We start from the raw sequence: 15,698 nt of genomic DNA, 5'->3' as shown, positions 1-15,698 counted from the left end.
ACATCCATACACTGCTCATGGATAGCGTTCACCCGTGCAGTGTTCTACACTCAGGCATTCAGTGTGGATAATCCCCACTAGTGAAGAGTTTCACAGTCATCCATGGATTATGGAGAACCGGCACCAGTGAAAGTTCCACAGTCAGCAATGGCATAAACTGAGTCTCCCTCAGTGGTATTTCCAGGCATTACTCTAAAAGTGCCCTATATTGGAGGCTGTCCATGCTTTTCTACAGAATTGCTCACTGGTGGAGGCAACATATGTTTTATTGCAGTCCTTCCCATTGGTGGAATAAACCCATGCAACACAGTGGAATTGCTCACTAATGCAGCCCATGCATAGGTTACTGCAGACCTGTCTAATGAAGGAGGTTGCCCTTGCTTTGCTCTGTAGCTGGCCACTGGTGGGGGCGACGCAATTACCCTTGATGGAGGCTACATATGTACAGTTGGAGAACCACCCACTAATGCACCAATGCATTACTGTAGGCCTCTCTGCTGAAGGAGGTTGCCCTTGCTTTGCTCTGTAGCTGGCCACTGGTGGGGGCGACGCAATTACCCTTGATGGAGGCTACATATGTACAGTTGGAGAACCACCCACTAATGCACCAATGCATTACTGTAGGCCTCTCTGCTGAAGGAGGTTGCCCTTGCTTTGCTCTGTAGCTGGCCACTGGTGGGGCGACGCAATTACCCTTGATGGAGGCTACATATGTACAGTTGGAGAACCACCCACTAATGCACCAATGCATTACTGTAGGCCTCTCTGCTGAAGGAGATTGCCCTTGCTTTGCTCTGTAGCTGGCCACTGATGAAGACCACCCATGCACTATTGAAGAGCTGCCCACAGTGGGGGCTTAGTATACTTTACTTTAGGCTACACGTGCATTGTTGTAAAGCTGCCCATTAATGCACCCATGCATTACTGTAGATCTGTATACTGAAGGAGGTTGCCGTGCCTTTGCTCTGTTACTGCCCACTGGCAGGGGTTACCCATTCGCTATTGAAGGACTGCCAGCAGTGGGGGCTTAATATACTTTACTTTAGACTACAGATGTATTATTGTACAACTGCCCATTAATGCATTCGTGTATTACCGTAGGGCAGACTACAGATGCCCATATGTTGTTATGGAACTGCCCACGGTTATGGTCTACTCTTACCCCTCTATTTCTGGGGAGCTCCTTACTGCCAGGATCCCCATCCTTTACTGTGAAACAGCCACCGATTGCACCTCCCCATATGTTATAGTGGAACTGCCCACTTGCCAAATAATCCCATGCTTTAATATAAAATATCCCACTAGTAGAAGATACTCCTGTTTAACTGTGGGCATGCAAGTGGGGGAGGCTGACAATTCTTTACTCTGGTAATGGCATGTGTGGGGGCTAGCTTCACTTTACACTGGAACTGTAGCTACCTACACTTAACACTAGTGGGGGATAGACATGCTTTACTCTGGATCTGCAGCTACTTATATTTTACACAGGAGAAGGCTAGACATTATTTCCTCTGGAACTGTAGCTACTTGTACTTTACAATGGTGGGGGCTAGGTATTCTTTACTCTGGAACTGTAGCTACTTGTACTTTACAATGATGGGGGCTAGGTATCCTTTACTCTGGAATTGTAGCTACTTGTACTTTACAATGGTGGGGGCTAGGCATTCTTTACTCTGAAAATGTAGCTGCTTATACATTACTCTGGTGGAGGCTGCCCATTCTGTACTCTGGAAATATAACAACTAATAGTTGACACTGGGCGGGGTAGACATTGTTTACTCTGGAACTGCAGCTGCTTGTACTTTACACTGGTGGAGGCAAGGCATTGTTTACTCTGGAAGTGCAGCTTCTTATACTTTACACTGATGGGGGTTAGGGGGTGTTTACTCTGAAACTGTAGCTACCAATACTTTACACTAATGGGAGGTTTAGCATTGTTCACTCTGGAACTGCAGCTGCGTATACTTTACACTGGTGGAGGCTGTGTAATGTTTTCTCTGCAACTGCAGCTGCTTATACTTTACACTAGTGGAGGATAGACATTCTTTACTCTGGATCTTTAGCTACTATATTTTACACAGGTGAGGACTAGACATTCTTTACTCTGGATCTGTAGCTACTTGTACTTTTCAATGGTGGGGGCTAGGCATTCTTTACTCTGGAACTGTAGCTGTGTATACATTACACTGGTGAAGGCTGCCCATTCTTTACTCTGGAAATATAGCTACTAATAGTTTACACTAGGCGATGGTAGACATTGTTTACTCTGGAACTGCAGCTGCTTCTATTTAACACTGGTGGAGGCACAGCATTGTTTACTCTGGAAGTGCAGCTTCTTATACCGTCGCCAAAGAAGTGAAGACCCTTGGTTTCAACTTGGACTCCACTTTGTCCCTAAGGAAACAAATGAACTCCCTGGCCTCATCCACCGCCTATACTGGTAAACTTATTAAAGCATGCAAACCCTTCCTCTCACCAGCTAGTTGCATTATCCTAGCCAATGCACTGATACTTTCAAAATTGGATTACTGCAATGCACTTTATGCAGGCGCTAACAAATACATCATCAATAAACTTCAAACCCTGCAAAACAACGGGGGCAGCACGGCCCTGAACCTCCCAGCCAGAGAGCACATTTCGAATGTGCTCAGAAATTACAACTGGCTAAAAATTTGCGTTAGGATCACCTTCAAAATTGTCACACTAACATTAAAATGTCTAAACAATGCAGCCCCCCCCCCCTTACCTTAGGGATAGAACAATAAGAAAAAACGCTGCACGACAAACCAGAACATCCAACTCTTTCTGCCTCCAAACCCCTAGATTCCGACTAAAAAAAACAGGAAGCAATAGCTTCCCTGTGCAAGCAGCTCAGTATTGGAACGCCCTACCATTTGAACTAAGACGGGATTTGAACTAAGAAGGGACCAGCCCTACAACAGCTTCCGGCACTATACCCGCACCTGCTTCGACGCAATGACCTTTGAATCCTGAGACCATGTGCATTGTGATCTGATACCATACATACCCCTCCACTCTCAAATGTAAAATGTACATAATTTATTTACTGTTTATAATATGTTACCCTCTATCCTTACGTGTAAAGAATGTATATAATGTAATTACTGTATATAATGTATGATACCAACAACCTGTAATCTGCAACCTGTAACCAAGCTCTAAGTATTCTTGTTATTCTGTGCGCCCAGCTACCCAAGGGTTTTCTGGCACCCTATAAATAAACAAATAAACAAACAAACACTGATGGGGTTAGGGGGTGTTTACTGTAAAACTGTAGCTACTAATAATTTACACTAGTGGAGGATTTAGGATTGTTTACTCTGGAACTGCAGCTGTGTATACTTTACACTGGTGGAGGCTGTGCAATGTTTTCCCTGGAACTGCAGCTGCTTATACTTTACACTGGTGGAGGCTAGGCATTCATCACTCTGGAACTGTAGCTACTAATAATGTACACTGGTGGGGGCTAGGCATTCATCACTCTGGAACTGTAGTTGCTAATAATTTACACTGGTGGGGGCTAGGCATTGTTTACTCTGGAACTGCAGCAGCTTATACTTTGTACTGGTGGAGGCTAGACATTATTTCACTGGAACTGCATTTGCTTATACTTTTACACCAGTGTAGGCTAGGCATTTGTTACTCTGGAACTGTGGCTGCCTTCACTTTACACTGGTGGGGGCTAGGGATTCATCACTCTGGAACTGCAGCTGCGTATACTTTACACTGGTGGAGGCTGTGCAATGGTTTCTCTGGAACTGCAGCTGCGTATACTTTACACTGGGGGATACTAGACGTTCTTTTCTCTGGAATTGTAGCTACTAATACTGCACACTGGCAGGGGCTAAGCATTCTTTGCTATGGAATTCCAGATGCGTATACTGGACACTGGTGGAGGCTAGGCATTGTGTACTCTGGAACTGTAGCTGCTAATACATTACACTGGTGGGGGCTCGGCATCCATCACTCTGGAACTGTAGCTACTAATAATTTACACTGGTGGGGCTAGGCATACATCACTCTGAAACTGTAGCTACTAATCATTTACACTGGTGGGGCTAGGCATTCATCACTCTGGAAATGTAGCTACTAATAATTTACACTGGTGGGGCTAGGCATTCATCACCCTGGAACTGTAGCTGCTAATAATTTACACTGGGGGGGGCTAAGCATTCTTTGCTATGGAATTCCAGATGCGTATACTGTACACTGGTGGAGGCTAGGCATGGTGCTCTGGAACTGTAGCTGCTAATACATTACACTGGTGGGGGCTCGGCATCCATCACTCTGGAACTGTAGCTACTAATAATTTACACTGGTGGGGCTAGGCATTCATCACTCTGGAACTGTAGCTACTAATAATTTAAACTGGTGGGGCTAGGCATTCATCACCCTGGAACTGTAGCTGCTAATAATTTACACTGGTGGGGCTAGGCATTCATCACCCTGGAACTGTAGCTGCTAATAATTTACACTGGGGGGGGGGGCTAAGCATTCTTTGCTATGGAATTCCAGATGCGTATACATTACACTGGTGGGGGCTCGGCATCCATCACTCTGGAACTGTAGCTACTAATAATTTACACTGGTGGGGCTAGGCATTCATCACTCTGGAACTGTAGCTACTAATAATTTACACTGGTGGGGCTAGGCATGCATCACTCTGGAAATGTAGCTACTAATAATTTACACTGGTGGGGCTAGGCATTCATCACTCTGGAACTGTAGCTACTAATAATTTAAACTGGTGGGGCTAGGCATTCATCACCCTGGAACTGTAGCTGCTAATAATTTACACTGGTGGGGCTAGGCATTCATCACCCTGGAACTGTAGCTGCTAATAATTTACACTGGGGGGGGGGGGCTAAGCATTCTTTGCTATGGAATTCCAGATGCGTATACTGTACACTGGTGGAGGCTAGGCATTGCGTACTCTGGAACTGTAGCTGCTAATACTTTACATTGATGGGGGTTAGGCATTCATCACTCTGGAACTGTACCTACTAATAATGTACACTGGTGGGGGCTAGGCATTGTTTACTCTGGAACTGCAGCAGCTTATACTTTGTACTGGTGGGGGCTAGACATTATTTCACTGGAACCGCATTTGCTTATACTTTACACCAGTGTAGGCGAGGCATTCTTTACTCTGGATCTGTGCTGCCTACCCTTTACACTGGTGGGGCTATGCATTCTTCACTCTGACACTGCAGCTGCTTATCTCCATGCTCACCTAATACTCACGTTGTCCACTCCAAGCGAGTTTCCTCCAGTCCTTCTGCTTCCCAACACACTGTTGGCTATCGGCGGGCAGAGAACCTGAATGTGCAAATATCAGGACTAACTACATTTCTCATCATTTTAGGGTGATCAAGGACAACGGGGTGAACGTGGGTTGCCAGGAGAGCTGGGCTTGAAAGGAAATCCAGGGAGCCAAGGGCCTCCAGGTCCAAGGGTAAGTGTTGTGTGAGGCCTGCATGGCTTTGGGTGTCCCTTGCTGGATACTATGCTATGGCAGTGCGTGCAATAAATAGCCCTCATCATTGGATAGTTTGGCTGTCTCTTGCGCTATCATCATTGGGTAGGTTGGCTGTCTCTTGCGCTATCATCATTGGGTAGGTTGGCTGTCTCTTGCGCTATCATCATTAGGTATGTTGGCTGTCTCTTGCACCCTCATCATTAGGTAGGTTGGCTGTCTCTTGTGCCTCATCATTAGGTAGATTGGCGGTCTCTTGCACCCTCATCATTAGGTAGGTTGGCTGTCGCTTACGCTCTCATCATTAGGCAGGTTGGCTGTCTCTTCCGCCCTCATCCTTAGGTAGGTTGTCTGTCTCCTTCACCCTCATCATTAGGTAGGTTGGCTGTCTCTTGTGCCTCATCATTAGGAAGGTTGGCTGTCTCCTTCACCCTCATCATTAGGTAGGTTGGCTGTCTCATGTGCCTCGTCATTAGGAAGGTTGCCTGTCTCGTGCCCAGTGTTGTTTTCCTTGCACTTCCTTCTGGTTTCAGCGATCCTGCATAGGCACCTGCGTGACATGGCACAGAGGGAACCCTCTGTCCCAGATCGTCTGCCATGACACAGTGTGCCCTCTGGCCTAAAATGTCCCTCTCTTACATGCTGTACCCTGTGAACCACCATTCCCACAATGATCCCGATAGCGCCTACTTTCACAGTATGTCCCGCCAGGCGCATGCTGTTCCTGCTGCCCTGAAGTGCCTCTACATACAGAGAGTGGCATCTTCCTGCATGCGCCACAGGCTGTTTTTTTCGGATGCAGATTCTGCCCTTTGTCCCAGAATGTCATTCCTGGCCCAGACTGATTTCTGCCCTGAAATGCTCTGCCTGTCATAGTGTGTACCCGCTCTGCCCCAGAGGGCTTTCCTGTCCATGACTCTGCCCTCTACCCCAGACCAGATGGCACACTCTGCACCAGGCTGTCCTCTTTCAAGTACCTCACAAGATCTGCTTCTCACACAGACTGTTCCTTCTGGGATAAACTGCCCCATCCCCCAGAATTGCGGTTAGTGAGGCAGAGTGAGCCATGCGCCTGGTAAGATGCACCGTGCCACAGACTGTGCCCGCTTGGGACCCAAGGTGCCCTATGCTCTGCCGCAGAATGTCCTTATTCACAGACTGTGCCCTCTGTCCCAGAAAAGCACTCCTGGCAAAGGCACTAGTATGTCCAGTTAAATACCAGGGTCTTAGGCCCAGTCAGACACACTGCAGAAAACCTCCGTGGGTGGGGACGACGATGAGAGAACATTTCTCTTGATAGACGCTGTCCTGATTGCATTTATTTCAGATGTGTTGGTCAATGATATGCTAAATTCCTTTCATAACCCTAAAACTTCCAGAATTGCACAATTGCACCAGTAGATAAGGCCGATTTAGGCGTGATTAATAAAGTGCCAGCATTTGCGCCGCTACACATTGCGCCTCATTGCACAAGCACAATAGTAGGCGCTACACTCAGTCTTACGTGAAACCGTTCAAATGCATTTGCTTGTAGGAGGTGCACTTCTCCCCCCATCCCCCTCGTACCCATCTCTACTGCCTCCACATGCTCTATAAACATGCCAGCTGCTATAAACCACACAAGCTGCACCGTCGATTAAGGATGCCCCAGGCTTCTATCACTGCCGAAATGAAGACCCCCTCATCGTTTCCCGGGTGACATCTTAGTAAGGCGCTCGTGTTTGCCCTTACGCTTCCTATTTTAGCTGGGACCACCGGTTGTGTATGATAGCCCCCCTTCAAAGAGCACATTGAGTTGCGTGTCTTATTCCAATCCGCCCTGGTATCAAACAAATTACTCTCACCTAAAGCAACCCGTGTTTCTTTTTGGGTGGATAACAGCACTAGCATTCAAATAACAGTAAGTAAAGCCAGTCGAGAGTTTCAAGCTCCGTATAGACTGATCGCTCTTAATGAATTAAGATTATTTATTTATTTATTTATGTTTACATTTATAGAGCGTACCTAACCCTCAGGCATCTGGGCGCTTATGTCATGTCATCAGAGTACGGAAATACGGGCAGAGGTGGGGGCACAATATGTGCCCTTCATAGCACCTGGCGAGGCAATGTAAACTAATGCTCCATTCCGGATCCTGTCCAGCCCAAGAGGCTCAGGCGCCAGCTCACGTTACCCCTCACTGCAAAACTACATTTTTAAAACGAATCTTTAAAGCCTGCTACCTAGCCGTCTAGTTAGGCTATTCCCCATACTCGAGAGGACAACTGCAATCACATCGGAGGAAGTTCAAGACTATTTCAGGACACATCTTCCCTCGCACTCAAAAGTAGTCCTAAGATATTGGTCCATGCCAACTCTTGCTTCACCCCAAGAATCCGAAAAAGTCTGGCCCAGGATATTCAGCTTATTCTTGAAATGCTCCCCTCTTCTGGCCCCCTCCTGCCCAATCTTATTGACACCCACTCATACTCAGAGAGTTGTCTTTGGTCTCGGGGCTTGACTACTTTCGTTGTAGGTCGCCTGCTGGCTAGGTTCCCTCTGTCCTAGAATCGTGTTTCATGCTGTTGTTGTTTGTTGAGTGTAGGTCACCTGCTTGCTAGATTCCTTCTGTCCTACTATCATAGAATCGTGTTTCATGCTGTAGCTTGTTGGTATTTGTTGAGTGTAGGTGGCCTGCTGGCTAGGTTCCCTCTGTCCTACTGTCATAGAATCTTGTTTCATGCTGATGGTGTTTGTTGAGTGTAGGTCGCCTGCTGGCTAGGTTCCCTCTGTCCTACTGTCATAGAATTGTGTTTCATGCTGTAGCTTGTTGGTGTTTGTTGAGTGTAGGTGGCCTGCTGGCTAGGTTCCCTCTGTCCTACTGTCATAGAATTGTGTTCCATGCTGTTGTTGTTTGTTGAGTGTAGGTCGCCTGCTGGCTAGGTTCCTTCTGTCCTACTGTCATAGAATTGTGTTCCATGCTGTAGCTTGTTGGTTGTTTGTTGAGTGTAGGTCGCCTGCTGGCTAGTTTCCCTCTGTCCTACTGTCATAGAATATTGTTTCATGCTGATGGTGTTTGTTGAGTGTAGGTCGCCTGCTGGCTAGGTTCCCTCTGTCCTACTGTCATAGAATCGTGTGCCATGCTGTAGCTTGTTGGTGTTTGTTGAGTGTAGGTGGCCTGCTGGCTAGTTTCCCTCTGTCCTACTGTCATAGAATTGTGTTCCATGCTGTTGTTGTTTGTTGAGTGTAGGTGGCCTGCTGGCTAGGTTCCTTCTGTCCTACTGTCATAGAATCATGTTTCATGCTGTAGCTTGTTGGTGTTTGTTCAGTGTAGGTCACCTGCTGGCTAGGTTTCCTCTGTCCTACTGTCATATAATCTTCTTTCATGCTGTTGGTGTTTGTTGAGTGTAGGTCGCCTGCTGGCTAGGTTCCATCTGTCCTACTGCCATAGAATCGTGTTTCTTGCTGTAGCTTGTTGGTATTTGTTGAGTGTAGGTGGCCTGCTGGCTAGTTTCCCTCTGTCCTACTATCATATAATTGTGTTCCATGCTGTTGTTGTTTGTTGAGTGTAGGTGGCCTGCTGGCTAGGTTCCTTCTGTCCTACTGTCATAGAATCATGTTTCATGCTGTAGCTTGTTGGTGTTTGTTGAGTGTAGGTCACCTGCTGGCTAGGTTTCCTCTGTCCTACTGTCATATAATCTTCTTTCATGCTGTTGGTGTTTGTTGAGTGTAGGTCGCCTGCTGGCTAGGTTCCATCTGTCCTACTGCCATAGAATCGTGTTTCTTGCTGTAGCTTGTTGGTATTTGTTGAGTGTAGGTGGCCTGCTGGCTAGTTTCCCTCTGTCCTACTATCATATAATTGTGTTCCATGCTGTTGTTGTTTGTTGAGTGTAGGTCGCCTGCTGGCTAGGTTCCTTCTGTCCTACTGTCATAGAATCGTGTTTCATGCTGTAGCTTATTGGTGTTTGTTGAGTGTAGGTCTCCTGCTGGCTAGGTTCCCTCTGTCCTACTACCATAGAATTGTGTTTCTGGCTGTAGCTTGTTGGTATTTGTTGAGTGTAGGGGGCCTGCTGGCTAGGTTCCTTCTGTCCTACTGTCATAGAATTGTGTTTCATGCTGTTGGTGTTCGTTGAGTGTAGGTCGCCTGCTGGCTAGGTTCCTTCTGCCATACTATCATAGAATCATGTTTCATGCTGTAGCTTGTTGGTGTTTGTTGAGTGTAGGTCACCTGCTGGCTAGTTTCCCTCTGTCCTACTGCATATAGTCTTGTTTCATACTGATGGTGTTTGTTGAGTGTAGGTCGCCTGCTGGCTAGGTTCCCTCTATCCTACTGTCATAGAATCATGTTTCTTGCTGTAGCTTGTTGGTGTTTGTTGAGTGTAGGTGGCCTGCTGGCTAGGTTCCCTCTGTCCTACTGTCATACAATTGTGTTCCATGCTGTAGCTTGTTGGTGTTTGTTGAGTGTAGGTCGCCTGCTGGCTAGTTTCCCTCTGTCCTACTGTCATAGAATCTTGTTTCATGCTGACGTTGTTTGTTGAGTGTAGGTCGCCTGCTGGCTAGGTTCCCTCTGTCCTACTGTCATAGAATTGTGTTTCTTGCTGTAGCTTGTTGGTGTTTGTTGAGTGTAGGTGGCCTGCTGGCTAGGTTCCCTCTGTCCTGCTGTCATAGAATTGTGTTCCATGCTGTTGTTGTTTGTTGAGTGTAGGTCGCCTGCTGGCTAGGTTCCTTCTGTCCTACTGTCATAGAATTGTGTTTCATGCTGTAGCTTGTTGGTGTTTGTTGAGTGTAGGTCACCTGCTGGCTAGGTTTCCTCTGTCCTACTGTCATAGAATCTTGTTTCATGCTGTTGGTGTTTGTTGAGTGTAAGTTGTCTGCTGGCTAGTTTCCCTCTGTCCTACTGTCATAGAATCTTGTTTCATGCTGACGTTGTTTGTTGAGTGTAGGTCGCCTGCTGGCTAGGTTCCCTCTGTCCTACTGTCATAGAATCGTGTTTCTTGCTGTAGCTTGTTGGTGTTTGTTGAGTGTAGGTGGCCTGCTGGCTAGGTTCCCTCTGTCCTACTGTCATAGAATCGTGTTTCATGCTGTTTGCTAAGTGTAGGTCGCCTGCTGGCTAGGTTCCCTCTGTCCTACTGTCATACAATTGTGTTCCATGCTGTAGCTTGTTGGTGTTTGTTGAGTGTAGGTCGCCTGCTGGCTAGTTTCCCTCTGTCCTACTGTCATAGAATCTTGTTTCATGCTGACGTTGTTTGTTGAGTGTAGGTCGCCTGCTGGCTAGGTTCCCTCTGTCCTACTGTCATACAATTGTGTTCCATGCTGTAGCTTGTTGGTGTTTGTTGAGTGTAGGTCACCTGCTGGCTAGTTTCCCTCTGTCCTACTGTCATAGAATCTTGTTTCATGCTGACGTTGTTTGTTGAGTGTAGGTCGCCTGCTGGCTAGGTTCCCTCTGTCCTACTGTCATAGAATCGTGTTTCTTGCTGTAGCTTGTTGGTGTTTGTTGAGTGTAGGTGGCCTGCTGGCTAGGTTCCCTCTGTCCTGCTGTCATAGAATTGTGTTTCATGCTGTTGGTGTTTGTTGAGTGTAGGTCACCTGCTGGCTAGCTTCCCTCTGTCCTACTGTCATAGAATCGTGTTTCATGCTGTTTGCTAAGTGTAGGTCGCCTGCTGGCTAGGTTCCCTCTGTCCTACTGTCATACAATTGTGTTCCATGCTGTAGCTTGTTGGTGTTTGTTGAGTGTAGGTCGCCTGCTGGCTAGTTTCCCTCTGTCCTACTGTCATAGAATCTTGTTTCATGCTGACGTTGTTTGTTGAGTGTAGGTCGCCTGATGGCTAGGTTCCCTCTGTCCTACTGTCATAGAATCGTGTTTCTTGCTGTAGCTTGTTGGTGTTTGTTGAGTGTAGGTGGCCTGCTGGCTAGGTTCCCTCTGTCCTGCTGTCATAGAATTGTGTTCCATGCTGTTGTTGTTTGTTGAGTGTAGGTCGCCTGCTGGCTAGGTTCCTTCTGTCCTACTGTCATAGAATTGTGTTTCATGCTGTAGCTTGTTGGTGTTTGTTGAGTGTAGGTCACCTGCTGGCTAGGTTTCCTCTGTCCTACTGTCATAGAATCTTGTTTCATGCTGTTGGTGTTTGTTGAGTGTAAGTCGTCTGCTGGCTAGTTTCCCTCTGTCCTACTGTCATAGAATCTTGTTTCATGCTGTTGGTGTTTGTTGAGTGTAGGTCACCTGCTGGCTAGCTTCCCTCTGTCCTACTGTCATAGAATCGTGTTTCATGCTGTTTGCTAAGTGTAGGTCGCCTGCTGGCTAGGTTCCCTCTGTCCTACTGTCATAGAATATTGTTTCATGCTGTTGTTGTTTGTTAAGTGTACGTCGCCTGCTGGCTAGGTTCCCTCTGTCCTACTGTCATAGAATCGTGTTTCATGCTGTTGGTGTTTGTTGAACATTGCTTTGTTGACAATTGGGGCAATTCCACACTATATACATAGTTAAATAGTGAATAAATCATGCATGTTGAATAGCGGGGGGAGCCGTAAAACCACCCCGCCAGGAACATCCCCTCACACACTGGGACTGGTAGGTGAGGGGGGGGCACTAGGTTTCCGAGCCCCGGCCATGACTGTCCCACTCCTCAGACACACCTTAACTTCCCACCACAGTTTAGGACTCAGTTTAGGAATCAGCAATCATATGAGATTATCAGCACTACATGGCCCTGTAGATGGCAGGTGCGCTTTCAAAATCATATCTAGCACAACCTACGCTTAACATAACATGACCTAACATACCTGCTTTAGGCCATTCTCCCAGCTTAATCTTCACACTGAATCTGTTGGTTGTCTCCCTGACCATCAGTCTGGCTTCAGAGTTGCCAGAAGCACGGAAACTGCCGTTCTGAACATCGGTGAAGACCTGCTCTCCAACCTCGATTCCTTCACCCACTGTCCTCATTTTACTTGATCTCTCTTCTGCCTTTGACACGGTCAACCATACCATCCTGCTCAACCGTCTCCGTGATAACCTGTGAATCACCAATCAGGACCTGGCTTGGCTGACATCTTTCCTCTACGATCGAACCTACAAGGTCCAACTTGGGTCCTTCCTCTCCTCTATCTCTATCTCTACCTGTGGTGTTCCCCAAGGGTCTAACCGCTCTCCTGGGTGTTCAACCAATACCTGGCACTTCTTGCCCACCGCATTTTCGCTCTCTGCCCCAACCTTCAGTGCTATGCGGATGACACTCAGCTCATTTTTAGGCTCCCTTCTGCCACCTCTTCTCCTTCTCTCATCTCTGACTGTCTGTCTGCTATCCAGGAGTTGTGTGCCACCAACGATTTCTGCCTTAATGCCAGTAAGACTGAGATTCTCCTCATCAGCACACCTGCTCCCTGCTTTCCTGTCACTCTCTGGCAAGCCTCTCTGGGCCCTTTTCCTGATCCCACCTGTGAGGATAAAAACCTTGGGGGTCATCTTCGACTCCACACTCTCCTTCTCTCCTCACATCTCTGACGTCTCTAAGTAGTCACACTACCAGCTGAACCTCCTCAGAGGTATCCTTCCCTTCCTCTCCTTTCCCCAGAAGCTCACTGTATCCAGAGCACTGGTTCTTTCTATGCTGGACTACTGCAACAGCCTCTTTCTAAATCTGCCTGCTACTACTCTTCGCCCTCTGCAACTCATCCAGAAAAGGACTGCGAGACTGCAAGACTTTTCTTTGGTCTCAAGCCCAGGGATCGTATCTCTCCAGGACTGAAATCCCTGAACTGGCTCGCAGTGGCTATGAGGATTAAGTTCAAAACCCTTTGCATTGTCCACAAGGCCTTCTGGGGCCTGAAGCCTCAATACCTTCAACTCTCTCTACCTAAATATCTTCCTTCTAGAGCTCTTCGCTCATGCGCCTCCAACTTCCTCAGGGTCAGTTGCTTCTCCAAGCAATGAGTTGGTGTTAGATCTCTTTCTTCGGATGTGGCCTCCCTCTGGAACAGCCTCCCTGCCTCGCTGAAACCTGAGGAGAACCATCTCTGGTTCCGGAAGCACCTCAAAACCTTCCTCTTTGCTTCTGCCTACTCTCTTCCTCTCCCATGCTGAACAACTGACTGAAACTGCACTGGTCACCTGGCTACCCTCTGATCTTGGGCCCAGGTCCCCCGCCAGTTGCACCCCTGCACTGCATCCCTGGCATCCCCTGCACTTGACGACAGTTTTCTGGTTCCCTACAACCCCCTACCAGCACTTGCCACCTGATATCTGCACTTCCCCTTGCACTTGCCACCAGCTGATCACACTTTTACTTATTGCTTTTATTTATTCTATTTATTTTTACTGTCGTTCCCTTGTACTGCACTGCCCACTCCTCCGTTCCCCCGCACTTTTTCCCTTCCCCCTTCCCCTGCACTTGCCCGACCTCAATGTCACCTGTCCTAGTAAGATTGTTGTCTCTGTCTTCCCTCTGTTCCCCCTCCCTGGCCTCGTCGCACCTTGAAACCTTTGTGTATAGGCGCATTATAAATGCCATATCATATCATATCATATCATGGATTCTCTTGTGAAAAAGACAGTTTTATTAAAGGGCGGTTGGAAGGGGGTGTGGTGGGATAGTGTGCGTGATTGTGAACAATGGAGGCAGTAGAATGACTAACGTTTTCTTTCATTACATCTTTAAAGGGTCCTGAAGGCCGTCCAGGACCCACTGGCGTTGCCATGGTGAGTTAACTTCTTCGTCACCAGACTCCATGTATGCGCATGCGCCATCTTTTGAAAGGAATAATTTAATTCTGCTTGTAGATGATATGCCAAGATCTTGTGGCACCCACACGTGGGCATAATCATGTAGATTTACACTTCCTCTCACTTCCTCTCAGAATCCTTTTACTTGGAACTGACAGTATCCAGTGATGTTACCGAAATGAAAATAACGAATGAAAAGTTACTGAAAAAATAACGACAAATAAATAAATAGGGGATGGGGTAAAGGGTTAAAAGGTGTGGGGGTGGTTCAGGGTGGGGTTACAAGCATTGGGAAAAAGGAGGTTTCTAGCGGGAAACCCAAATAAAAAAATAAAAACATCTGTATATTTTTCCGGTAACATTTCATTCATTAAAATTAATTTTGGTAACTTCACATAGAACCGGAACTGACCTGCCTCAGTCCTACCGATTTTTAAAGGAACCTATTTATCATGAAATCTTCCTATTGGCCAGTCTGCTTCAATTAATGTCTAACCCTAATAATTGATAGTTTAAAAATATGGCTTACCTTCTGTCAAAATGTCCTGGTGTGCACAAAATCTGGTGAAGCAAAGCTTTGATGTCATAGAGCGTGTTGTGGAGCACTTTATGCATTCCCAAAAGCCATCCGCAAATGTTCATGAAACCCACTGTTTTCAATTGCAGTTGGACGCCATTGCAGACAAAGGGAGCAAAGGAGAAAAGGTAACCCAGCAACGTGTGTCCTTGCCACGTGTGATGATTTGAGAGATTCAACCTTCTATTAATTTCTTAAGCAACATACACAAGAAGGAGGGTTTTACTGGCTTAGAGGCATGCGCACAGCGAGGGACTTAATGAGAGTACTGGGCCATCAATAGACAATAATGACCCCGGGCAAGAGACCTAGTTTACTAATTGCTGTTTTTTAAGGAAATGCGGCTTCACGCCAAGCAAGCACAACAAGTTCAGTTTAAAAACTGCACATAAAGATGGCCACCATGAATATAGGAACAGAGTCTCTTTTCTATGTCCATGTCGGCATTGGCAAGTGACAGCCAACAATAGCCAGATAAGGAGGGCGGGATGGTTGAGAGTGTGAGGGAGATGGGTGCCAGTAGTTGGTAGATAACAGAGAGCATGTGTGGGGGATTAGGGGAGAAGGGGACCAGTGTTTGGGACCAGTGCTGCATGGCAGCCTGAGTAAGAGAAGCCAGTGGCCTACATAGAACACAGGCTTGATCATACAGGGAAGTACATGTTTCCAGCCACCTGATTAGGGCTTCTACTCCGGATGCTAACTGCAATCATTCTCAAACGTCTAATGACCCAATTACCTTTTCCTCTTCACTTACTGGAGGGCCAAAGCAGAACACAGAAACTTTGCACCTCTCCAGTGCTAGGTTATACAACATTTTCACTGGGGGAAAAACTATCCCGGTGCAGTGCAAACATACACTGAAGCAATACCTATTTGCCCAGGCTCCGTTTTTCCCTGCTGCAAAATGGCAGTGCAAGATGGCACAG

General features: G+C 47.0%; 1 protein-coding gene across 1 annotated transcript in view; it reads left to right on the top strand.

Annotated features, from left to right (window-relative positions):
• The window catches only part of LOC138514720 (collagen alpha-1(VII) chain-like), a 1,453,166-nt gene that overhangs the window by 694,878 nt on the left and 742,590 nt on the right, over positions 1 to 15,698 (top strand). Inside the window, exons 56-58 of the mRNA XM_069630120.1 lie at positions 5,387 to 5,476; positions 14,130 to 14,168; positions 14,859 to 14,897. Of these exons, the coding sequence (XP_069486221.1) occupies positions 5,387 to 5,476; positions 14,130 to 14,168; positions 14,859 to 14,897 (168 nt within the window). The remainder of the gene's footprint in view (positions 1 to 5,386; positions 5,477 to 14,129; positions 14,169 to 14,858; positions 14,898 to 15,698) is intronic.

Source organism: Ambystoma mexicanum, chromosome 12 (assembly GCF_040938575.1).
Source record: "Ambystoma mexicanum isolate Mex_15411 chromosome 12, UKY_AmexF1_1, whole genome shotgun sequence".
NCBI classification, from domain to species: domain Eukaryota; kingdom Metazoa; phylum Chordata; class Amphibia; order Caudata; family Ambystomatidae; genus Ambystoma; species Ambystoma mexicanum.
The sequence above is the reverse complement of the archived record's forward strand: the minus strand, read 5'-3'. Positions and strand labels throughout refer to the sequence as shown.